The 26074-nt window shown below is 38.1% G+C and overlaps 1 protein-coding gene across 2 annotated transcripts in view; it reads right to left on the bottom strand.

Annotated features, from left to right (window-relative positions):
* The window catches only part of Pola1 (DNA polymerase alpha 1, catalytic subunit), a 303607-nt gene extending 277838 nt beyond the window's left edge, over positions 1 to 25769 (bottom strand). The window contains exons 1-10 of one of the 2 annotated variants that reach the window (XM_010607165.3): positions 25548 to 25769; positions 20807 to 20931; positions 17142 to 17238; positions 15848 to 15928; positions 9136 to 9251; positions 8555 to 8617; positions 7642 to 7734; positions 7128 to 7215; positions 6643 to 6844; positions 6383 to 6561 (exon numbers count right to left, since the gene is read on the bottom strand). In XM_010607165.3, coding sequence (XP_010605467.1) covers positions 6383 to 6561; positions 6643 to 6844; positions 7128 to 7215; positions 7642 to 7734; positions 8555 to 8617; positions 9136 to 9251; positions 15848 to 15928; positions 17142 to 17238; positions 20807 to 20931; positions 25548 to 25572 — 1069 coding nt within the window. In that variant the 5' untranslated portion in view covers positions 25573 to 25769. The remainder of the gene's footprint in view (positions 1 to 6382; positions 6562 to 6642; positions 6845 to 7127; positions 7216 to 7641; positions 7735 to 8554; positions 8618 to 9135; positions 9252 to 15847; positions 15929 to 17141; positions 17239 to 20806; positions 20932 to 25547) is intronic. The other variant, XM_010607164.3, reaches the window with a different exon arrangement.
* Between the last annotated feature and the right edge of the window lie 305 nt (positions 25770 to 26074).

Here is a 26074-nt window from a genome sequence, read left to right as displayed (position 1 = left end):
ATCAGTAGACACTCTCGTTTTGAGATCCCTAATATACACTACAAAGTAAACACATGCCATTTCAGACATCAAATCTTTGTTCATGAAAACTGGCCATCAGGAAAGGACTCCAAGGCATGGGGGTGTAGCTCAGTGGCAGAGCATAAACCTGGCATGCATGAAACCCTGGGTTCAATCCCTAGTAAAAGAAAAGAAAGCACTCCAAAAATTTGATAGTCTACCCAAGAAATAGTCACTGCAAAATCCTAGTCTCTATAAATTAGACAGTAGTAATCAACACAACTATTCAACACGGCTGCTTATCTGAGACACTAAGAAGATTCTGGCACATGCAAATGTCACTGTTCATAAGGCCAATTCCCCCAGTTTCACAACAAAGCTCATCAGTGTTTCCTTCTGTCACTAGTCCTCATAGAAATAAGACCATCATTTCTGCAGATGATTAAAATTCTTACAGGAGTTAATGTGATTTTTCAGCAGGGTCAGTGGTAGAAGCAAGGGAGACAAGGAAGAGGGAAGGGAGGACTGTCGGGTTGATTTAAAAAAAAAATCACTGTAGCTCAGAAAATCAGAAGTCAACCTCACAACAGTTAAAGATGGAAAAACAAAATTCCATGCAAAGAAAAATAAAGACCCTAATATTGGATTCAAAGATTCAAATAGCTCATTTTACAGTCAAACTAATATCACACTTGGTGCAACACATGACACTGCTTATGCCTCATTTGCCACAAAAAGATCATGGTAAACAAAGATTACATTCCCACTAAAGTTACTAGCTGAAACCAGGTGCAGTCAGGATTATTCAACCTTGAAAAAGTCATAATGAAGACAGGATATCTTCCCAAATGCAAAGAGTAAGATTCTTTTCATAATTATGGCACATTCAGCAACAACTGACTGACTTAGAATGTGTAAGAAAGTGAGAAACAGTAACAGGGTCTTTGGGAGTACTTCACTTCTATTAGCAGCATTGATTTCACCAAAGCTCATGATCATTACCTACTATCATAGTGAAACCGTTCAATCTCTGAGATTAGAGCTATTTTCTTTAACCCATGACATCAAAAACAGAAAGATGTGCCACTGCAGAGGACAACCTGAGAAGTACCACGGAACAGCAGAGTGGACTAGGATGCATGCTAGGCAAGTACTAGGCAGAAGCTCAGACTTCTGCCACTAAAAAGCCTTATCTTTCGGAGCCTCAGTGTCCTCCTGAGTAACTAGATGATCTCTGGGGCCTTCTTTGGAACTATAAATTTCATTTTACCTTAGCTTCTGGATGAGAGACAAGTAAGAGATTACCAATGTTTTCAATTGCAAAAAAAAAAAATTAATGGAGCTGGGCATAGCATTATTTGCTTGTGGTCTCAGCTACTCAGGAGACTGAGGCAGGAGGATCATATGAGCCCAGGAGTTCAAGACCAGCTTGGGCAACATAGAAAGAGGGAAGGGAGGACTGTCAGGCTGATTTAAAGAAAAAAAAATCACTCCAGCTCAGAAAATTAAAAGTAACATAGTAAGACTCCATCTCAAAAAAATATTAATTGCCAAATATTTTCAAGGGCTGGGAGCATAGCTCAGTGATAAGAGCATATGCTTAGAGCATTCACAAGGTGCTAGATTTAATCCCTAGCAAAAGCAAAATAAATATTTCCCAATATAGTTTTAAAAGCCTATCCACAATGATGGTCAGTGAGTGACAAGAATTAAAACACATCATTGGGCAGGGGATTTGGCTCAGTGGTTTCACCGCCTGCCTTAGAAGCACAAGGACCCAAACAAACAAAACACACCATAAATTGGTTGCTCTATGAATATAGCTGTGCTGCAATGCTTCGACCTTAACCTCCAGAGCTGAGGTGTAGCTCAGTGGTGGAGTACTTGCCTAGCATGCACAAAGCCCTGAGTTCAATCCCCAGTACAGCAAAAAAAGGAAAAAAATCAACCTCCAAAATACACTACCACAAACCAGTGACATAATTATTGTGTCTGAGCCAACCAATACTGTAGTTACTACCTACATGTGCAAATCAAACACTTGAAAGGTAAGATGGTAGCTAAGAAACTTAATTTTACATTTTATTTCATTTTAACTAATTTAAACATAAAGAGATATAAATGGCTAGTGGCTACAATAGTGCACACTATGGTATATTTATAGACCCTTGCCTTGCAAAACAATGTCCTGTTTACTAATAAGTGGTAAATGAAAGGTGGAAATAATATACTCATTTTCACAAAGCTAAGAGGGTTGCAGTTTTTTAAGGCTCCTTGGCAACTGACACCTCACAGGAATACTTACTTTGGGGGAGCACCATCTACTTTGGTGCTACCCACTCCTTTTATTCCTAGTTTCTTCTGAACTGCACATTGATTATACAAAATAATGAGATTCATTGTGACATTTCATACACATATATAACATACTTTAATCATATCCACCCCCTTATCCTCTCTTAACCCCGCCAACCTCCTTTCTCTTCTCTAATAGTCTTCCTTCTACTTTCATGTCCTTTTCTAGATTCCACACACGAGAGAAAACACAAAATATTTGTCTTTCTGAGTCTGGCTTTCATCTAACATGATGATCTCTAGTTCCATCCATTTTCCTGCAAATGACATGATTTCATTCCTCTTTTATGGCTGAAGAATACCTAATTGTGTATATATACATTTTCTTTATTCATCCATATCTCACACTGCTATAAGGCTTCAGAAGGCAAACTGATTAATGGCAGAAAATGCAACTCTGGTTCTGTAAACCTTTCAGGTCCATCTGCAGGACTGTCAATCACTGGGTAGTTCATTTCAATAACCATTTATTAAACACTTACAATGTACCTGGCAATGTGCTGGACACTGGGAAAAAAGATCCCAGCCCTCCAGGCCTAAAAGCTCTGGGAAAAAGCAAAACAGATTCAAATCATTTCAAAATACTATGGAAAATGCTACAGTGGGAAATGGTATGATGGGGTCACAAAGAGAAGGCTCTAAGACCCAGGGACAAGTTTAGGAAAACTCCCAGGAAATGATACCTTGACTGAACTTGAAAAATAAGCAGTTGAGGGCAGACAAACATAATGTATAACACACTACAGATATAAAGAGCAGCAAAGTACATACAGTGACCTCTGTCTAGGGCAAAAATTCATAGGCAGCAGGAAGCATCAGACACCTTGCTAAGGAGCTTGGACTTTATGTTGCAGGCAACAGCTACTGAAGACTTTTTAAAATGAGAAAATGGTACAATCATATTTACCCTTCTAATCAATCACTCTGGCAGTAATGTGGAGGACGACAGCAGGGACACCTATTAGAAGGCTGGCACAATGGATGCAGTAGGTGTGTGGGGATCAGAGGTGCAAGCTGTGAGGAGATAAGGCTGTCTTCTTAAGGGGAGAAACTATCAGAGTGAGGAAAGTAAGGACAAGAAAGAATCAAGCATGGCTTCCAGGTTTCTGGTTTTAATGGGATCATTAACCAAGACAGAATAAAAGAGCATTGAGCAGACACAGCAAAGCACAGTGAGAAGTACCAGGAGAAGAAAGCTGACCACACTGCACAGCTTCAAGATGCACCATTCATACCATTGCTGGGGCAGGCCTGGCTTCAGCAGTGAATGAGAAATATTTTGCTCAGTTTCCTATAATCGTTACTTTCCAGCCTACCTTCCAGCAGAGAGGGACAAAGAAGTAGTCAAAGAGGTGAGAGGACCTAACTAAATTATCTTGGCCCAGCTAATGCAGGCTAAGATATCACTTCTAAGATTGATTATATCTTAATCTAAGAAGCACATGGCACCATGCTACTCCAGTGGCTCTGTAAAAGTATATACATTTTTGATAAAAAAAAAGTGTAGTAGTAAGACTTCATTAACATTTTTACAATTAAAGTCAATGCCCAATTTTTATTATTTTTATTATTATTTTTTTTTTTTGGTACCGGGAATCAAACTTGGGTCCTTGCGCTTGCAAGGCAGGCGTTGGAACCGCTGAGCCAAATCCCCAGCCCCTATGCCCAATTATCTTGAAGGTAAATCTGGCCTGGAAGAATTCTGACTCTTCTTGCTCATATACTTGTTTTACTAACATACAAGTATTCCCTCTATTTTTATTTAATGCAGCCTCCAGGAAACCACTTGAAAAATACAGTTTACATATACTGTGATCCAAAAAAGGATCTAAATTCAGACAAGTCTATTTAAGGATGTACACTGTATTTTATATTAATCCAAAATAACTTATCATGACCAATCCCACAATGAAGGTCTCAAAGAGGCACAAAAGCAAACTGGACAGCCTCCTAGATATTTTTGTAAAGGATTAAACAACATAAATTTATTATCCAGAGTTCTGGAGGTCAGAATCACCGATGGGTAAGCAGGGCTGCATTACCTCTGAGGGATCTAGGGGATAATCACTTTTCTTGCATTTTCCAGCTTCCAAAGCTATCACATTCCTTGGTTGTTGGCCTTGCATGACTACAGCCTCTGCTTCTATGTCACATCTTTCTTGGCCTCTGATCCTTTCTCTTATAAGGAAACCAGAACTACACTGGGCCCACTTCAGTATCTCTTTATCTCAAGATCTTTAATTTCATCAAATCAATAAAGTCACTTTTACCATGTAGGGCAACATATCATGGGTTCCAGATGTGAGTACACACATATCTTTGGGGACATCATCGTACTGCTTATCACACCTTAGTTTCATAAAGCTGAGAAGTTCTCTTGCTGGCTTAGAAAAGAAAGAAACTAAGAACCCCAGGGTTGACAGAGAGATACTTAAATGTAGTCCTTACATCCTTAGCTAAGTCATTCAGGGCCAAATTCTCAGGGATTCTTTTAATGAAAAACAAATGAGTTACTACAAAATTATTTTGCTTATTTTTGCATACAGAAAATAAAGATTTTTTTAAAAAATAAAATCTCCATTTTTTTTGTTTTTGTTTTTGAGACACAGTCTCATTAGGTAGTCTGCTCGCCTTGAACTCACTATGTAACCCAGGCTGGCCTCAAACTTGCAACAGTTTTCCTGCCTAAGCCTCATGGCCACCACTTCTATGTAGTAAAAAAATCATCTGGAGGTAAATTTTAAATTTGTAAGAAGTTGTACTGGAGCAAGACATTCGACTCAATTGCAGAGAAACAGACCCAAAGCAGATGTAGGAAACATACATGTCTAACCCAAGGACAGCCTTTGCTGACAGTTATTTTTGTTCAAAATAGAATGAGACATCTCTGCCATCACAAGGGCATTCTAGGCTCACCTTGGGAGTCACAGGATCTTTTAGTGGAAGGTCAACCCTATGGATTCTTAAAGACAGTGCATCTTTGTTGTTGTTGTTGGACAGCCATTTCCTCCAACTCACTCCTGGCTTTTTGTGGGACAAAACTCACAGAATCAGGTCCCTAGGATGACCTGGGAATCAATTCCTCCTGTCACCACGTCCATCTAATCCATCAACTAGTTTGTGCTAAAATACATCTTAAATGCCTTCACTTCTCTTCAGCCACCAATGTCCAAGTAACAAGCACCACTGCTCATCTCCAGGACTTCCCCACTTCCCTGCTACCCCACTGCAGGCTATTCTTCTAAATGTACATATACATACACTGGTGTGGACACAAGCACACAACCAATTCTCCACGAAGATCAGAGTATTCCTAATAAAATACAACTCAATTGTAGGACCACAAACCCCTGCACTTAAAACACTAACACTTCCACCCTTGTTCTTAGAATAACATTCAAACTCCTTGATCTGGCTTTTAAGGTCCTATGCTACAACCACACAGGATTCCTCTTTCCTCTTGTCAGGCTTTGGTGCTTACTGATCCTTTCCTCAGCTCTGTATGTACCTCACATCTCAGCCCAGGGGTCGTCTCCCAAGACAGGTTTTCTCTGGCCATCCTCCAAAGAAAGTCCTTGACATCATTTATAAATTTATCTTAATGGCAATTTCCCCTTACCTACTCCTATTCCTCTGAAACATAAGCTTCATCACAGTATGGGAAATTTGTCCAGCTTGTTTACTCCATCTTGGCACCTGACATACAACAGGTAGTCCAATTTGCCGAAATAGTGATAAATTAATGATTGATTGCATTTAAGTGCATTCCTATGACTTCAAATACATCCATGGTGAACTACAAGCATGCATTCCAAAACCACATGTAACTGATTTTTGGAATAAGCATCTTTTAAAAATTACTCACACTACAGCTCCTATCAGGATAGCTCATGCACTTTGCAAGGAATAAATACTGCTCTCCTACAATGCACAAGAGGGCAAAGCCTGCTCCAATTAAAACCACTAAAGTATCTAAGGGAAAAGATGCTCTATAATAAAGGCATATGGTTACCTTATATATGATTACCTGGTTGACTGTACTGATCCTCATAAGCATCCAGCCAATAAAACTGGAACACTTGTTCCTCATCTGACCCTTTTACCAATGGGAGTTGAGTGGAATCCACTTGAACTTCCTGTGCTGAGAAACTGCTATCATCTTCCTGATCAATGTCCCAACAAGAGACATCTGGTAGAAAACTTCCCCTGTAGAAATATTTTCAAAAACCTTTCAAAACAACAAAATAACTGGAGTGCTATTTTCCAGAAGTCATGAAATGCTCTTACAAGCAGGACGTGGTCCCCTTCCTAGGATCTGCCTTGTGTTTCATGCCCTCTGTAGGGTCACTGTCTTGGTCCCAAGTCTTGATGGCCATCGGCTCCATGTTCACCTCCTCAGCTTCCATGGGCTCATCAAAGTCACCATCTTCAAAATCCATTGCCCCTGACTCCTGCTCGTCTTCTGGATATCCTGGCTGCACCAGCTCTCCTGTAGGCATCATCACACATTTCTGTCATATGCCAGTGTCATGGAGCGCAAACATGGACACGACAATGAAGTACAAGCATATCCCCTGTCCTATACTATGCTTGCATTTCTCTTTAATCTTTAAATTATGTGTTAACTTTTACTGCTATGAATTCAAATCTTTCACCCTTAGACCTGTCATCAAAATACCTTCAAAAACACCTCCACATCCTTCTAGCACAGAGGCTCCACTTTTGACACCAACTGCTGAAACATTTGCACTTCTGCCCCAAATCAGACTTACCAGCAAATTGAGCATGTTTAGGAGGAACAGAAGTTAATGGAGGTTCCTTCCTAGAGTCAGGGGAAGCAGTTTTTCCTGAAGGAATTACCTGTAAACATTTTTAAATGTTTAGTCAGTTAGACTTGCATACTAAAAATATGCAACTCTCCTACCCTGACCAGAGATAATGACAGTTCCCATTTATAAAAAGATTTTATGTATTATTAATGTAACAGCTTCAATTATTTTACTGTTACCTAGGTTTACAAAAAAAGACTTGTTTCCCAGAGGAAAATTATTGCATTTAGCACAGTTGTAATACCTATAATAAACACACACTAGTTACTACAAAATTTACTATGAAAAAGCAGGCACATGCTATTTTAAAATACATGAAACTATGCATTGAATGGCAGTCCTAATTTAAAATAAAAATCAAAAACAAATTCAAAAACATTTCACTCACACAGAAAAGCAACAAAATAAATTTAAAGCAAAACTATAAATCAAGACAGCTTACTTCTATACACTTTACCTTGGGGGTGTGCACAGAAAAAGGATTCTGTGAAGTTCCAATAGATCTTTTCTTCTTTGGTATCATTACAGATGGTGGAGTTATTTGAGATGTCTAAAGGAAGGGTAAGACAAACATTTACCACCACATTTGGTTTGCCACATAACAGAAAAGTACATTACCTCACTCACTGAAGCCCAGTAAGTAAAGCATCCCCCCAACAGAATTTATGTTCACATACTGCAGTTACTATAGCAACACTACCACAGAAATCACTAGAAAACCAAAAGATATTGAATTCAACCCTCACAAATATTTTTCTTTTTAAAATTTAAATAGTCTTTCACTTATCCTTCTAGAATATTACACACTTACACCATCAAGATAGAACTACATAGTGTTGGCATTAGTCATTTTAATCAACGGTCACTTAGAAGTATACTTCTAAGAGCTCAGTTGTTATGAGAAATGGCCAAATTTGAAATTCACAGAGCAGCTAAGCCTATTTGAGTTATATCAGGGGTAGTTCACTGACTCTTCCCTCACTTCCACTCAGAATTCAAGATGAGGATCTCATGGCTGATTGTGCAGATTGACAGGCTTCAATCTATTTAGGGAACTTTATAGCAACTGAACACAAACAGTGAGCACTCACAGAACTGACTCCTGGGTGTATTCTTACTACTTCCAAAACACACCCACACAGCCCTATCTACATAATCACAGAGCTGCAACAGCTAGAAACTACTCACTTAAAATGGTCAGAAGAAACTAATTTGAGGGGTTTGCTTTGTTTTCATTTTGTGTGGTGTTCTTTTGTGTGTTTTTTCCTTAATGTTTTTAGTTTTAGCAACAGTCAGTTTTATACAATTACTGAATTGTTTCCTCAGCCTACACCCCCTGTATATGTCACAAGTCTCAAATATTCACTTACATTAGTGTTCAGATCTTGCAGAATGTCACCTAGCAGATCATCTTTGGACAAGTCTACAGCTTTCTGGAGATAATAAAGGAAAATAATAAAATAAAATGAGAAAGCCTTGCATTTAAAATTTTCACCCAGATCACACACATCTGTGAAAGGAAGAACCTAACCAGTCAGTTCCTGTCTCTTCGTTTCTCATTGAACGCTCTCAACTACTATCCATACGATTTTAACCATCTGTGTGTATGTATATGTGTGTGTGTGTGTGTGTGTGTGTGTGTGTGTGTATATATATATATATAATTTTTAAGTTTATGGCTTTCATCTTTATTATCCTCATTCCATGATCATCTTGCTAGTCATGGAAATTAAACACACTGTCAAATTCATCTTTTTTGTCCAATCTTTGTTTCTATCTCTCCAGTTTTAACCTAAATTAGGTGCCTAAATACACATGAAATCTAAATTCAACTTAGTGAAATTGGGAAAATGCTATTCAAGTATGTATTGAGCACCTATTATCTGTATAATCAAATATTAAATTCAATGTATAAAAGAAAAGACAAATATAAGGAAACTATGAAACTCACATCTGCAGTTTTCTTTCCAGCACTAGCAATGAACATTGACTTGATATTGTTTGGTTTTGTCACTGCAGGTTTCTTAATATTCTTCTTGTCTTTGTTGTGTGTTTTACCATCTTTTCCTATTGGAATATAAATCATTTAGAAACATGCACCAGCCCAAAATCTAAAAGGAAAACTAAAAGGCTAGCCACTTGTTCTCTGTATATGAAAAATTAAAAAGAAAAAAATACAAAAAATATTGAGTTTTATACAAGGTATACAAGAAAGAACCTTTTTTTTTTTTCTGTGGTACCGGGGATTGAACTCGGGTCCTTGTGCTTGCAAGGCAGGCCACGGAACCGCTGAGCTAAATCCCCAGACCTGGGAAAGAACGTTTAAAATGAGCTCAATTTGAGAAAATATGAGCCAAATGTCATTACAAAAACGAAGTTAAATATTGAGATGAGTTCGGTATAACCATTTAATTACTATTGGTATTGTGAATAAAAAGCTTTTCTAAAGTTAGGAGGGTTGTTTTGCTTCCTATTTTCCCCACTGAAAAAGATGATAATCTGGAATGAAGAGATTAGCCTTGCAGTCTTCATGAAATCATATCCTTAGTTTCATACTGAATCTGACAGGACAACTCGACTATAAAGAAATACGATTACCAGCTTTGAGATTATACCACCCTGATTTATGAGTGTAATACACATCAACACTAAACATCACAGAGATATTTGCTCATTAAAGGAAAAATGTGCCATATGTTTTCTTTTATGGCCATGTGGACATAACCTATGAACTTCCCTGACAATTTTTTTTTTTTGGTTTTTTGAGACAGGGTCTCACTATGTAGTTGAGACTGACCTGGAACTCACTATCTAGCCCAGGCCGGTCTCCAACTCACAGCAATCCTCCTGCCTCAGCCTCCGGAGTGCTGGGATTACAGGAGTGCGCCACCACACCCGGCTTCTCTTTTTTATTTATTTTTTTTCCTGACAATTTAAATCTCATTTTCTGATTCAACGTAGAATAATCACAATCTCCAAGAAAACTGAGAATTTATAATTAAAATAATGAGGTAGTGGCAAACACATAGACCAGTGAAATAGAAAATAAAGTTTAGAAAAGGACTCATTACAGTAATTTAGCAAAGAAAAAGGTGGCAATTTATATCACTTGGGGAAAAGATGGACTTTTAAATAAGTAGTATTGGCTAGCCATTTATAAAGAAGTAAAACAGTATAAACACTAAAATTATTTTTTTAAATAAAGCTAGGGCTGGTGATGTAGCTCAGGGGTAGAGTGCTTGCCTAACATCTGTGAGGCCCTAGGTTGAATTCTTAGTACTGAAAAAAAATTTTAAAAAGATAATGCCTTTCTAACCTGGGCATAGTGAAAATCTTTCGCTGTGTGTGGAGGCACATGCCTGTAATCTCAGCACTCAGGAGGCTGAGGCAGGATGATTGCCATGAGTTGAAGGCCAGCCTGGGCTACTTAGTGACTTCAGGACCAGCTTAAACTACCTAGTGAGACCCTATTTCAAACAAAACAAAATCTTTCTAACCATAATTCAAAACCACTTGTGAGATTTTCACACCAGAAAAACTATTTGGTAAAACTAAAAGTGTGAATAAGATCCAAATTGTCTAACTGATAATGTGAAATAGGAAGAAAAGGGCTAAAGCTGTAGGGGAAGTGGGAAGGGTAGGGGAAAGGAAATAAGGGAAAAGAAAAAATATGAGAAAAGGAAAAAATAGAAATAAAGTCTTTGTAAATAGAGAAGGGTGGATGGAGGGGGTGAAGAGTGGGCAGGGGTATGGTGAAAAAATAAGAACCAAGATACATCATGTAAAGATATAAGATACCAATGATGAATGTGACTGTACTGTATACCTAAAAAACTGTACTGTATACCAATAAACTCAATGAAAAAAAATAAAACACTTGTGAGAAAAAAGACCAATAAATTCAATTACACCAGAAAGGAGAAGAAAAAACAGGAAAAAGTTTTTCAATGTATAACACAGATAAAGGATCAACTTCCCTGATAAATATGTCCTTGATATAAAGAACTTTAAAAAAAGAGAGAGCAAATTTCAAAAGTGAAGCCACACATAGTGGCAGATACCTGTAATCCCAGCACTGTGGGAGGCTGAGGAAAGAGAACTGCAAGTTTGTGCCCAGCCTGGGCAACTAAATGACTTAGCAAGACTCGATCTAAAAATAAAAATTTAAGAAAAGGGTGGGGATGTAGCACATTGTGAAGACTCTGGGTTCAATCCCTAATGTCACAAAAAAAGTGAGCAGTGAACACAAAATAAATAAACAGTTAAATTTTATGAAAAGACCCTCAACTTTATGGGTAAAACAAATGCAAATGAAAACCATACCGAGACACCACTTCTCACATACCAGAGAGGCACATATTCAAAAGCTTGACAACATACTGTTAGCAAGGCTTTGAGGAAACACGCACTCAGACATTGTTCACAGGTATACAACACAATAGCACTTTGAAGACCATGGCAATGTCTAAGAATACTTCATATGTATTTATTCTGAGCCAGAAATCACACTTCTAAGAATTTTCCCTGAGGAAATCATCACACACACACACAAAATTACCAGATGTGGAACTACTGGTAAATAGCCAAATATTAAAAATAAATGTGCATTCAAGGAAATAATTTGAATTATAATGTATCCATCAATGGAATACTGTGCGGCAACACAGACATATAAATAATAAAGATCTCTATATACTAATATGATTTTCAGGATATCTTAAGTAAAAAAAGCATAGTATAAAACTATATAGATATATATGCATTATCTGTCTATATAAGAAATTATATAACAATTCTACTCCTGGGTATATATCCAAAAGAAATGAAAATAGAAGTTCAAAGAAAAATTTGAACACAAATGTTCATAGTACCACCATGTAAATAACCAAAAGGTGGATATAACCCAAATGTCAATCCACTAATGAATGAACAAAATATAACACACACATCCACATAATGGAAATATTAGTCAAAACAGAAACACACTATAATGTGAATGAAATTTGAGATTATGCTAAGTAAAAGAAACCATATACAAAAGGTCACATATTGTATGATTCCATTTATATGACATATCCAGAATAGGCGAGTCCACAGAGACAAAAAGTAGATTAATGGTTGCTAAGCGTTGAGAGAAGACTGGGAATTGACTGCTTAATGAGTATGGGTTCCCATTTGGAGTCATGAAAATGTTCTGAAACTGGATAATGATGATGGTTGCAAACACTGCCAATGTACAAAATGTCACTAATGGCAAATTTTAGGTTACATGCATTTTACCACAATAAAAAATGTATTTTTCATATGCCTAAGATTGTTAAAAGATTTGTAGGAAGTTTGTGGGAAAAGGTAAGACAAAAGAATTGCATGGAGAAACTTACATTATAATTGAGATCATTTGGAGCAATCTGAAAACAATTTAATTAATGGTCAAAATATTTAAAATACAAAACTCACACTGAGTATGAAAAGAAATATGAATAGCCAGGAAGGCTTCATGAGGGGGCTATAATTTCACCACTATAGATTACTAAAATTTAGACAGAGGAACCAAAAGATAAACAATATGCATTAAACATATGAGGGAGAATTCTTCCACAATTTATTGTTTTTGTTTTATTGTGTTGTCCCACTGATTTGTCTTCATTGGGACTTGATTGATATTTTACTTTTTCCTCTAAAAGAAAACAGCACGCTAGTGATTGGACACATCCCATAAAGAGTTGACATTTTACTTCTAGATAAAACTACTTCTTATAAATTTTTAAAGTCGATTGCAAAAAGTCCATATTCCTTCCTAATAGCTTGTGATTTTACTAGGCTCCTAGTGAGGAACACTACAACAGTGAGGATAAATGAATGGTAGTAGCAAAGTATGAAATAAAAATATTCTAAGACTAGTTGTCTTCCAGAATGTCAAATCATTCTCTTCACTGATGCACTACCAAGCGATAACATGACTACAGAAACAACAATGGCTCATTTATTTCACAAATAATGCATACTTCATTTGTGTCTGCTATTGTGAACAGCACTGCAACATGGGCCTTTTCTTTGAGAAGCTCCTTGTTCCCAATTTATAACTGACAAACTAAAATCTAGGCAGATGATAGAACTAGGTCAAGAGGATACAATTAGCAACATAGCTGTTAACTCTAATGCAGGCCTTCTCAATTAGGCTCAATCTCTTCTTCATGAACTCACAAATTTGGAGTACACAATTAGCTACACTACTACCTAAGGGTATCCACGTACTGACTTTCTACATTAGATGGGTTGGCAGAAATTGGGAAAATGGTCCACATACTCTGATGAGAGAACAAATAATATCTCTGGGAAAACATATACATGCTTGTTTTCTGTAAGCGCAAACATAGGAAGAATAAACCAGAAACTAATAAAAATAGTTATCTACAGATATGGGTAAAACAAAGCAGAAGGTAAAGGGATGAGAGCAAGATTTGTCTGAGTGGATCTCTTGATATCATTTTGACTTTTAAATCATATAAAAATTTTACAATATTCAAAAACTAAAATTAAAACCAAAATTCTTAAAATTTGAATAAAAACACATGACTCTGTATAATAAATTTAACTTAACATAATATTCTGATGATAAACCCTTAGTAGGATATATACAAAGAATAAATAAAACTGCAAACAAATTATAAACTTCATTTGGAAAAGGAGGTAGAAGTATTCAGTAATTCTAAAATTGTCTTGTGTGTATCTTGGGAGACACGGATTTTCACTGTGAAGATAGATAAAATTAGGAACATGAAGAATCCATTAAGTACAAAGGGGAAAAGGCAGCCTTATAAGAAATCTGACAGTATCTTAACCAAAAGATCAAATTTATTATCAACAATAATTAAATGAGTGGCATTATATACCTGATATGATAGGAAGGACACAACTTCATCTATATTGCAGAAATTCTGACATTTATTTAAAGATAATTATATAGCCAGGAATGGTGGTCCACATCTATAATCCCAGCACTCTGGGAGGGTGAAGTAAAAGGATTACAAATTCCCAAGCAAGAGCACAGCTTGGGCAATTTAGCAAGACCTTGTCTTAAAATTTTATAAAAAAGGGCTGAGGATGTAGCTCAGAGTGAAGGCCCTCGGTTCAATACTTAGTAATGGAGGAAACATTATAGAACATTCAACAAAACCTCATGGTCCCTTTAAAGATTTCAGTGTCATAAAAGACAAATATCAATGGCGAAGGAAAAGGTTACTATTCTACACTAAATAAGACTACCTGGGCGTGGTGGTGCACACCTGTAATCCCAGAACTTGGGAGGCTGAGGCAGGATGATCGCCGTGAGTTCAAGGCCAGCCTGGGGTACACAGTTAGTTCAAGGCCAACCTGGAGTAAGAGTGAGATCCTGTCTCATAAACAAATAAATCTAGGGCCAGGGATTTAGCTCAGTGGTTCCAACACCTGCCTCGCAAGCAAAAGGTCCCGAGTTCAATCCCTGGTACCAATCAGGCTATCAATTCAGAGTGCTTTACATTTTTTAAAAAATGCTACAAAAGGGCCAGGGATTTAGCTCAGTGGCACCACACCTGCCTCATAAGTGCAAGGTCCTAAATTCAATCCCCCCATACCCACCCCCAAAATGCTACAAAGGATATTATAGGACGAACTAGAGAAATTTCACTATAGATAATATATTAAATAATAGCATAGTAATAATATTGTGATTAAGCAGATGCGTGTCCATATTTTTAGGAAGTCAATGCTGAAGTTCAAACAAATTCACCAAAAAAGTTTTTTCTGTGTGTGCTTGAGTAGGAGAAGAAACAAATGCTGCAAACATTAACAAAGAGCAAGGTAGCACAGATGGCTTTCTTGCCAATTACAATTCTCTTTACTTGGCTTCACATTTTTCTTTTCTTAAAAAGCACCCTTTAGGAATATAAAAATCTTTGTGAGCTCAATCTTCAGGGGTAACAAGAGTGTACTGAAATTAATTCTGGTGAAAGCTACACAATTCTGTAACTATACTAAAAGCCAGTAAATTGTATACTTTAAATGTGTGAATTATATCTTAATAAAGTAGTATTTTATAAAAACCAGCAATGAGTGGGCCATAGTTTGCTGATCCCTGATCTATCACTTGGTAGGAAAAGACTAACAAACTACACCAAAAAACAAATACCAAAGAGAATTTTCCATTCTCATTTTACAAGAACTAAATCAGCCTGTTTACTTGAAAAAAAATTGCCAATGATTGTAGCTAGGAAATTGACACAATTGTTCATATCATTTTAAATTTCAATTAAACAAAGCAAGCTGATTACACTAGTTTTAATCCTTGTTATTGTACTGTACAATTATCAAAGAGCTAAAATTCTAAGTACTTCAGTAAGAATTAAAAGACATCACTTATTGTTGCAGCCCTCTTAAGACTGAATATTTCAAATTGAGTTAAACCAAACTTTTTTGATAATGGAGACATGAAACTATTTCCTAGTGGTATTTTTGTTTCCTACATGTAATTTTCTTCAAAACTGTTTCTTTATTAGAACATATTCTTTGTCTAAAAACTGTGATAGGCCCTTCTCCCTCCCAGGGAGATATCCCAAGTCATTTTGAATTTTAGACAATTCTTTAAATTGCAAACAATGTGCCTGAAAACAAAAAGAAGATACCTTTCTCACTGGTGTCAAGAGCATCATCATCAAGGTCATCATCAAAAATCTCTCGACCATCTTCCACATAGCCAGTTCCATCTAAAGGAACAAAATTTAATATTAGAATCAAATTTCTCAAAGTAACCAGTAATATTTTAGTCATGACCAAAAAACACTTTTATTTATTTATTTATTTTTTGGTACCCGGGATCGAACTCGGGTCCTTGTGCTTGCGAGGCAAGTGGCAGAACCACTGAGCTAAATCCCCAGCCCTAAAAAACACCTTTATACCCACTCAAAACTGGCCTATTCCGAGGGCCGGGAATTTAGTTCAGTGGTGCTGCAGCCTGCCTAGACAATGCAAGGTCCAGAGTTCGACCCCTGGTACCAAAAAAAAAAAAAAAAAAATCAGGTTCAAACAGGTGTCAGACAAGGCACAGCAGTCACACAGCAGATGTGGAGTCAAAGAATATACAGTATACTATACCTAACAAGGTAAGCTATAGCAATGATTTGGCCCATGGTATCAAAAACTTTGCCACAAAAGGTTTTATTTTCTCTACCAGAAGAATAAAAAATAAGACTCAAAAATACCATAAGCCGAGAAAGCCGTCCTAGTCTACGAAGAAAAACTGGCAATAAAGCTGAATGCAATTATAGAAGTAGAAACACAAATATAGTCACAGTCGACATCTTCTTCCAGTGGTCAGTACTAACATGCCCAAGAAAGCAGACTCTGAAAGCAGGAAGCTTTTCAGAAAGGGCAGAAGCACAGCAGAATCAGCCTTTAACAGTACTCTCCACTGCTCAAGCTGCCTCAACTCCTACAACTGATGTATTCCTCGTAGCAATACAGGCAGATAGTTTTCTGACCTCCACATTACAGATGAAAACCTTCTGGCTCGCTGATATTAAGTAATTTGTCAAAGGTCACAAATTGGAGAGTGGAAAAGACACAACTTGAACCTGCATCTCTTAATTCCAGATGTGTGTTGGCCCCACAGACATGTGGCTACTCCCAATTCCTTTTATTTATTTTTTTCTTTTATGGTTCTGGGAGTCAAACCCAAAGACTTCAACATCTCAATTTCTACAGTCACTTCCCAGAGAATTTACACTATATCCTAAGGAATGTGCCCAGATTCTCCAAAATACACCAATTTCCTTATCTTTAAATAACTAAGGAAAAGCCAAACAAAACTAAGACCTTAGCAATGCTTCACATCTGCCAAGGCAGAGCAGCTACTGCACCGCACAAAATCAGTGAGAAGCAACTAACATGGTACCTGGCAGGCAATTTCCTCCCACATACCATCATCCACGATCCAGTCATCATCCTGGCGTGCCTGAACCAGCTTCGAATACTGTTCTTCATCAACTTCTTCATAAACACTTGTGAAGTCCTCGACCTGCCATCATACAAGTTGGAGAATAAGCTTCAAATGGAGTGAAAGTGTTAAACAATTCTGATGAAAAAATTGTCAAACTGAAACTGGAATGGCAGCCTGATGGAGTAGCTGCAACCAAATCATGAGTTCTGACATTCAACACCACTACACGGTTTTCTTTAAATAGACATCAATTAACTTAGTATTCCTTTTAGGTGGGTGTTAACATAAGATATTAAATGATTCCATTAGCATAATATACTTGTCATACCATCAATTACTCATCTACTTCATAAAAAACAAACTGAATTATAGCCAATTCTTCATTAGCTGCTTTGGGGATTATTCACTTGTAATTTCTAGACTGGTTTCTCCTATTCTTAGCAAACCTGTAAGGCATACCACACCCCCATTCTCCACTACCTGAAGGATGCTTTATGAAAAAATAATAATTCTTAATAACTGTTCAACCAAATGAAATTGAAATGGTAAATCTTTATGCACCCCCTCCAAAAATTAGCAAAGCAAAATAGTCTATATTCTACAGGCAAACAAGAAATAGTTTTTGAGCAATCTGTTTGCCTTACCACTGATCTCCCATCATTCTCAGGACCTAAAACTGCACAGAGAGTTAAATCTTGAGCTCTTTGAAAGCTAAGTCCAGAGAGAGCAGCAGGCCTACCAATCACTCTGGCTGCCTGACTGCCAGAGGGTCCAAGCACCGTGAGCTACTGATTTTAATAAAGCAGACCACCTCTGCAGAGTAACAAACAGAAGAGATACATATCACTGCTGCAGCCACCATGGGGCAGGTCATTGACTTCCATGACTGGTTAGTAAGGTATCAACACCTCCTTTAAAATTTCCCCTTCTCTCATGAGGTGTGCTTTTCTGTTTTGTTTTCCTTTGTCGGTACTAAGACACTCAACCAATGAACTACATTCCCATTCTCCCTCCTTTTTTTGACACAGGGGCCTCATCAAGTTGCCCATGGTGGTCTTGAACTTGTAATCCTCATCCATCAGGCTCCTAAAAAACTGCCTCCCGAAGCATGCACCACCACACCCAGCTTTCTGCAAATTTCAATTAGGGTACAAGGAAAAACAACAACCTCTACCTTAAAAGCTAACACTGTAGGAAAACCTGAACACAGAGCTTTGAGAGCCTGATAGCCAGAGCTGACTGGATTTCTGCCACACCTACAAAGTATGTAATTATTACAGGACTAGGCTTCACTTCCACATCTTTTTTATGAACTCTACAGGGATCACTAGCAAATACCGATTTGGCCATTCACCATTTGGTAACACAAACTATACACCCTAGCAAATTAAGTCTTTGATACCCCAAACACAAACTAGTCCAATTAATATTATTATAGTGACCAATGGGGGGGCTGGCACAATTTTTTTGTTGGTTGAAGGCATATTTTCTTATTTAAGTATTTATATTCTATCAAAAGTTCAGAACACTGTTTTTAAAATTCATCTTGTTGTACATTAAATTCTGTCTAATAAATCCCTTTATAGATCTTTAAAAATAAAAATCATCTTAAGTAAAGTTATTGATTCTACTTGCAGTGCTGGGCATAGAACCCAAGCCTTCACGCATGCTAAGCAAGCACTCAACCAGAGTGACATCCTCAGCCCAGCAGACTCCATCTTTAAAGAGAACATTACTACTGTTCAGCATGAACTCTTACAGCCAAACAATTAATACCACAGTCTTTAAAGGAAAATCAGCCACATTGTGCCAACATCTGAAATGTCCAACAGCACTCTTTTATAGAAGTACTTACACCAAAAATGATCTATTCCTGCTTCATTGTACTCCTTTTAGCAACCTCTTATGATCTGATTGCCTCACTTAATTAGAACAAATGATGCCAAATGGCCAAAGTCCTCTTCTATTTGCTTAATTGCCCAAGACAGTACAAACCATGGTTAAACATGGGTATTCCAAAGCCAGACTGCCTGACTTCCAAAAAAGAATTTGCCACTGTTACCTTGCTAAATTTCCTATGCCTCAGATATCTTACTCTCAAAATGTTAATCTAATTGCACGTGGTTATTGGAAGAATTAAATGAATAAACATACTAGTAAAAGCACCTAGAATGGTGTCTTAGCTCAAAGTGTATTAGTAGTTGTTAATATTTTCTAGTATTATGCCAGGCATGGTGGCATATGCCTAGAATCCCAGCACTTGGGAGGCTGAGGCAGGAGGATTGCCATGAGTTTGAGGCCAGCCTGGACTACATAGCAAGACCAAGTCTCAAAAAGAAAGAAACAAACAAAATAATATTTTCGAGTATTAATCATTTTCTTTTTTTAAAATTCATTAAATTTATTGGTACATTTTAGGTATATGACAACATTCATTATTGGGAATTTGTACCTTCACATAATATATCTTGGTTATTTTTCCCCATTCCCCTGTCCTCCCTCATACCCTCCACCTTTCCCGATCTACAAAGACTTTCTTTCTGTTTCTTCCTTTTCTCATATTTTTGCCTTTCCTTTCTTTCCTTTCCCCTACCCCTCCCACTTCCCCTTCTTTGGACGTTTTCTATTTCACATTATCAATTATACATTTTTTATCCTCATTTACACTTTGTTTCTCACACCAGAGAAACAATTTGGTATTTACACCTGTGTCCTATTTATTTCACTTTAGAGTATGGCCTCAATGTGCATCCATTTAACTATAAATGTCTCTAGTTTCTCATTCTTAATGGCTGAGTAGTACTCCATTTTATAAAACAAACCGCCATCTTCTTTATCCAGTCACCAGCTGATGGACATGAGGGATGTTTCCAAGATTTAGCTATTACAAACTGTGCCACTATAAACATGGCTGCACATACATTGCTGTGGTATGATTCTTTTAATTCTTTTGGGAAGATACCCAGCAGAGGGACGGCTGGGTCAAATGGGACTTCTAATCCTAGTTGTTTGAGGTACCTCCATATTGATTTCCACAGTGGTTGGAATTAATCACTTTCTAACCTTGACAGTTAAGATACTCAGAAGGTGCTGAAGGTAAAGCTACACACTGTGATGCACTAAGTAGCAACTCTGTTTTTACTGGCAGGCCATAAACAGTGGTAGAAGAAAACAGCCAAAAGAGCACCACATTCAATCTTACAAGAAAGACATGGCAAAAAGATGGTTCTACTCTCCATTGCCCCACGCACTGCAAATGAGATTAGGAAGAATAATTCCGTGCAAGGAAAAGGTGTGTAGATTGTCCAATACCATAAGAGTAAAGTAAAAGCACTTCTAAATTGCCCCAATGAGATCACAGGACTTAATACAGATACAGCATACTGAATAAGGAAAACATACAGTACAGCGACATTCATTTTTTAATTTTAAACTCTTCTGTAATGTGCCTCACAGGAACTTTTAAGAGTCAAGCACTCTCCATAATCTGAAAATCTACCTCACACCCACATTTGTCTAAATCTAAGAAAATATATTAGTTTGATACATATATTTCTAATTGTTGACAAGGGGACATAAGCCTATCTGCGGGCTATGAATCTGATGAAACACACAAGGTAAAAAAATAAGAAAAACAGTTACTTACTTCATATTTATACTTCTCACCAGCCTTAGCCTTTTTCAGTCTTTCTAGAGCTTCCTGGCGTCCTTTCTTTGATTTTTTTTCTCGACGAGCTCGAGAAGCTACAAAACTCCCTGAATCTGAAACAGCTGGAAAAAAAAAAAAAAAGCCAATTTACACGAGATGTTACAAAACTACTAGCCATCTTCCCTCCAAACAAAAGAATGTTTTTAGCCAATAATATACAATCTTAATATTATACAAATGAATCCTTTTTATAATGTAAAATAATTCACAAAGCTCATGGCCAAATATACAGATTCTGTGGATATTCAGAAATCCTCTAAGATCCAGTTACAACAACTGAAACCACTGTTATTCATTTTCTTTAAAAAGAGGAAAATCTCAAAGTCAACTGATATCCCCCAGAGACTTCAGAGAAAGGAGATGAGGCATTAGCTACCCTTAGCCTTTCCATTACAAATGACAGGCTGCAAATTCTCTAGTGGTCATAAAAGGCTTATTCATTTTGTATTTTATTAATCAACACTTGAAAAGCTTGCAGAGTCATCTGCTCTTTGCCAAGTACTAGGTGCTATAAGGGACACAAAGTGTTCTTGCACTCATAGAACTTAATGTTACTCTAAGTAGCAACTGATCTAAAACAGTATTTCAAAGTAATACATATCCTAACAGAGGTTTAAGTTAAAGTTGTTGCAATTTCAAAGTAAAAATAGAATGAGAGCTGAGAAAAAATAACAAAGGTACCTCTGAGTATTGATTCTATTATTGATCTCAAGACCTTTGTTGGTTATTTCATTATAGGATGATAGTAAAAAAATTACAAAGGTTAAAATGTGTTTTGTCAAAAATTACTGAAATACCAAGAGGGCCTCTGTTTATTCATTCAACTTTCTAAGTATTTATACAAACTAACCACCCCACACACATACGGAAAAGAATTTACAGAATTAAGACTTTCATGTATCAGCTGATGAATAACCAAGTGGAGACAACAGTGTTGCCTGTTAAGACATGACTTTAGGCTCAGCACGACTGCCATCTATGTCTGAGAAGTTGAGTATTTTATTATATTTGGTGCTAATTAATTTATTAAAAGGAATAGATACAGGAATGGAGACATATTGGCAAGAGGCACTCTAAAAGCTCTAACCTCACTGGAACATTCACATTAAGCTGTTTGACCAAGCAGTTAGCTGAAATAAAAGATACATTCTAAAGAACATGTACCAAATCCAAGCAATGAACCATTGAAAACTGTATCTGAAAGGTGGAATGTAATCTTTTTTCCCCCAGCTTTCTGGAAATGAAATCTCTATAACATCTGTCTATTGTCTGATTTCAAATCCATTTTCAGAAAGGTATTAAGTAAAAATTAAAGAATCCAGGTACTTCATGATGACAGTCACAAAATCTTGAGCAGGCCCACCCAACATGAGGTCTCAGATTTTTAGACATGACTAACAAGAGTGAAAATCTAGCCTCACTTTGTTCCCTTCAAGACTTCCTTAACAACTGACAAAATCTATAGGTCTTTAAATGGGCTTACTCCACAGGCAATACTGTTCCACAACACAGGGTTTGAGTACAATTATTAAGACAGAGTCGCCTATCCTCAAAGGGCTCAGTCAAAAGAGCGAAAGGACCTGAGACGACCACTGTAACATAAATATGGTACCATAGAAGAGGTAAGAACACAGTACAAGCAAACAGAGGAGAGAGCCATTAATTTTTTGCCTCGGAAATCAGGAAGGGTTTCACAGGGCAAGTTTCCAATATAGGGCTAGAGAGAGGAGTAGAATTATGACACCATCAGACAATGGGGTTAAAAAGTGGCATAGCAGAGGAAGAAGCATGAGTCAAATTACAAAGGGATGAAAATTTAAGCTGGGGATTTAGCTCAGTGGTTCTGCCACCTGCCTCACAAGCGCATGGTGGAGTTCGATACCCGGAACAAAAACAAAAACAAAAACAAAAAAATTTAAGGTGTATTAAGAAACCAAGAAGTCAGTGCAGAAGGTAATGTGACACGAGAGTATAATGTGATATGAGTGTAGCGTGAGTGGGAGAATCAAGAGATCAAGGAAAAGCAGCACATCCCAGTTGTGCCATTTAGTGGGTGACATCAGATCACTAGTTAGGAAAAGTTAAGCAGTGGACAGCTGTCTTACTGTTTTAATCTGCCTGGCATTAATATTGTTTGTGAAATTCCCCCCTACAAGGCCTGACATTTCACAGAGCCTATGCTCCACTACAGAAGCTTTAAAAAAGTCAGGTGTTCTTTCTCAGACACCCTTGCAGCTAGGGCATAGGCCAGCGATGGTGAACCTTTTAGAGCTTCCAATGATAACAGCCAGCTGTGGCACACATGCCACAGGTTTGCCACCACTGGAATAGGTGTGTAAAATAGGCTCTACCAATTAGAAACACCTGCTCAGACTTTAAATCAGATGCTAATGTCCCGAGGAGGAGGATATGGACTTAAGGAAGATTCTAGAAGCAGCAACAGATTGAGAATGTGGGGCGACAGGGCCAAGCAATGTGGCTGTGTACAAACTATAGCATCAAATACTTGGTTATGGTTGGCAACGACCTCACTGGCCCAGTTCTATGCACAATTTTAATCACTGTTTCTCACTAACCAGCCCCCAGGTTGGTTTTCCAGTTCTCTTGGATTTCTGAAAACAACACATTTGAATAAATTCCTCTTCTTTTCAAATCAGCTAGAGTTGGTTCCTGTAGCTTACAACAAAAGGACTCTAACGCAGAGCCTCAGGGTCCTTACCCGTGAAATGACGTAACTGTTCGTTAAGTTGTAAGGATTAAAGGAAGGCGGCTATTTTACTTTGCACTTAGAAATATAGACAAAAATAATTTAATGTTTGTGTGTATAGATATAGGGTAGTCACACACACACACACACACACACACACACACCTCACAAACACCACACCTAGCTGAAGCATGGTGTAGCTTCAGAAAGCAAAACTAAAGCAAAGTGGTGTCCTCAGGGAGGACTCAATATAGCACCCCATAAAACTGGATACTTGCCATCTCAACACCATGAAGACAGAGACCACGTCCAGTCTACCCACCATCATACAGCCAAAAGCCTGGGAGAATGCTTATTCCTGGCAGGCACATAATAAACAGTTTGCTGAATGAAAGGTTGTACCCATTTTTTTTAGCACAATGAGATCTCCCATCTCTTTTCATACATACTAACAGCGATTGATACACTTTTCAACTTTTCACAGCCATTGTCATGGTGTTCCACCTAACACTTAAAAATGCAAAGCCTAGATTTTCTTTCTTTTTTGTTTTTTGGAGTATGTCTCTAATGTTTCATGTAACTTAGCTAAAAAGAATAAGCGTGGAAAAAAAAAACAGTTACAAAAGTTAAACATTTGGTTCAAAATTACCATCTAGGGTACTTCCACCCGCCCCCAAAGCAGACAGAGAGACCAGCTTGCAGCAGTCCTTCAGGTAACAATCTTTCAGTCTGCTCTAAAAGGAAAAATTCCAGTCACAAGTTCCCAGCAACTACTTAATCAACACCATGACTTAAGAGGGGTCTCAAGATTGCACAGTATCCTCCAGAGTGATTTCTTGATGTTCACAGATGGCGTACAGTTTTAGGATGAAGAAAGGGCTTAGTGGCAAATCACTGATAGAGGGCTGCAAAGACTATTCTCCTACTCACATCCTACATCCCATTTGTAATCCGGGCTAGTCGACTCTCCAAAACAAATTGTCTTTAAAAACGAAAGGCTAAAGAACAAATGGAAATCTGTGATTTACAACTAGGTGAATGCAAAGGAAGCTGATTAGGAAGCATGTTCTCATTAATGGCGATGTATTTGAGTGACAGGAAATGTGACGCTTGGGCCAAGAAAGTGAAGCATCTGATTTTAAGTTAGAAGTTCAGTGAAGTTAAGTCACATTTTAGTTAAACGCTGTTCAAAAATCAGAAATCAGACAAACCCATTTGCATTCGCGTATTCTATTTTTGGAAATAAAAGATTTACCACTGCCAAACTGATATACAGGGCATCTGAAATACTGCTGAACTGATGCTTTTCTTTTTTTCTTTCTTTTTTTTTTTTTTTAGAGACTTCACCCAACATAGCTAGACTTGAACACTATTTCTACGCACCACTTAAAGAACTTTCCATAGAAGTATCTGAAAGGAAAAAAAAATGTTAATGCATAAAGTAGAAACCCATTTGTATCTGGTGACAACACTTAAGAGCTAGCTTTCCTGCTCAGTTACAATATGCAGCAATTTTCCGAGGAGTTCCTAGAAAGGGAGACGCTATTCACTCAAGCACTCAAGCAGACACTTGAGGTGGGAGCAGCGAAATTCTTCCAGTCAAGACTACCGCACTGGGACCAGCCTGGATGAAGTTGTGCCCAGCACGTGGATGTGACTCACTGAAGGAAATAAAAACGGGCAGCGAGACTCTGAGGCAGGGGTGATGGAGCTTCTCAAATCAAAACCCCTTGCAGTGGGGTGATGCGGGTTTGCCTAGGGTGAATCGCCCCTCCAGGAAGCTCCTTCAGAGTCCCCGCAGGGTCCTCGCCAAGAATGACCAAGGTCTGTACCCAGACCGACTGGCAAAGCAAGCCAGACAAGCACCTCCCTTATAAGAAATAAAACAGAGACCACCCGCAATCACCCACACTCCCAAACTAGCGTCCTAAGCGTGGAGTTGTCCCTCACCGCTCCCTCCCCCCAGCTTACAGTCGTCGCCGTGCACGGGCGCCATGGTCTCAGAGTCTCCCGGTTCCGCGCCAACAAGCCCGAAACTGGCGCGGGGGCCGAGACAGGCGCCAGCCCGAAAGCCAATCAGCGGCTCGGGAGACTGCGGACTTCCGCCCGGAAGGCCACTGACGTGCCACGCCGCACTGCGCCCCGCCCTCGGCCTTCCCGCGGGCGCGCCTTTGGCGCCCTGTGATGATGACCCTTTAGGGAAAAACTGGAACTGAGGAAAAACCCGAGGAGATCTGGAGAAAGAGGCGGTCGGGCGCTGAAAAGGAGCTTCGCAGAGACACTGCGCAGACGCACGCACGCTTTTGGGAAAAGATTTGGACGTGTGAGAATAGGAGCCCTCTGTTTCAGAGAGATGATTTTCCGGGAAAAGAGGCGCGGGCGGGCAGCAGGGCCCAGAGCCTGGGAAAGCGACTTCCTCCTGGTATGCACTAGGACTTTTACCCAATACTTTGCCTTTCAGAGTTTGAACATAGTTGCTGTATGAGTATATAATATAT

The sequence above is a fragment of the Fukomys damarensis genome, unplaced genomic scaffold (genome assembly GCF_012274545.1).
Source record: "Fukomys damarensis isolate Sample0158 unplaced genomic scaffold, DMR_v1.0_HiC HiC_scaffold_39, whole genome shotgun sequence".
NCBI classification, from domain to species: domain Eukaryota; kingdom Metazoa; phylum Chordata; class Mammalia; order Rodentia; family Bathyergidae; genus Fukomys; species Fukomys damarensis.
The sequence above is the reverse complement of the archived record's forward strand: the minus strand, read 5'-3'. Positions and strand labels throughout refer to the sequence as shown.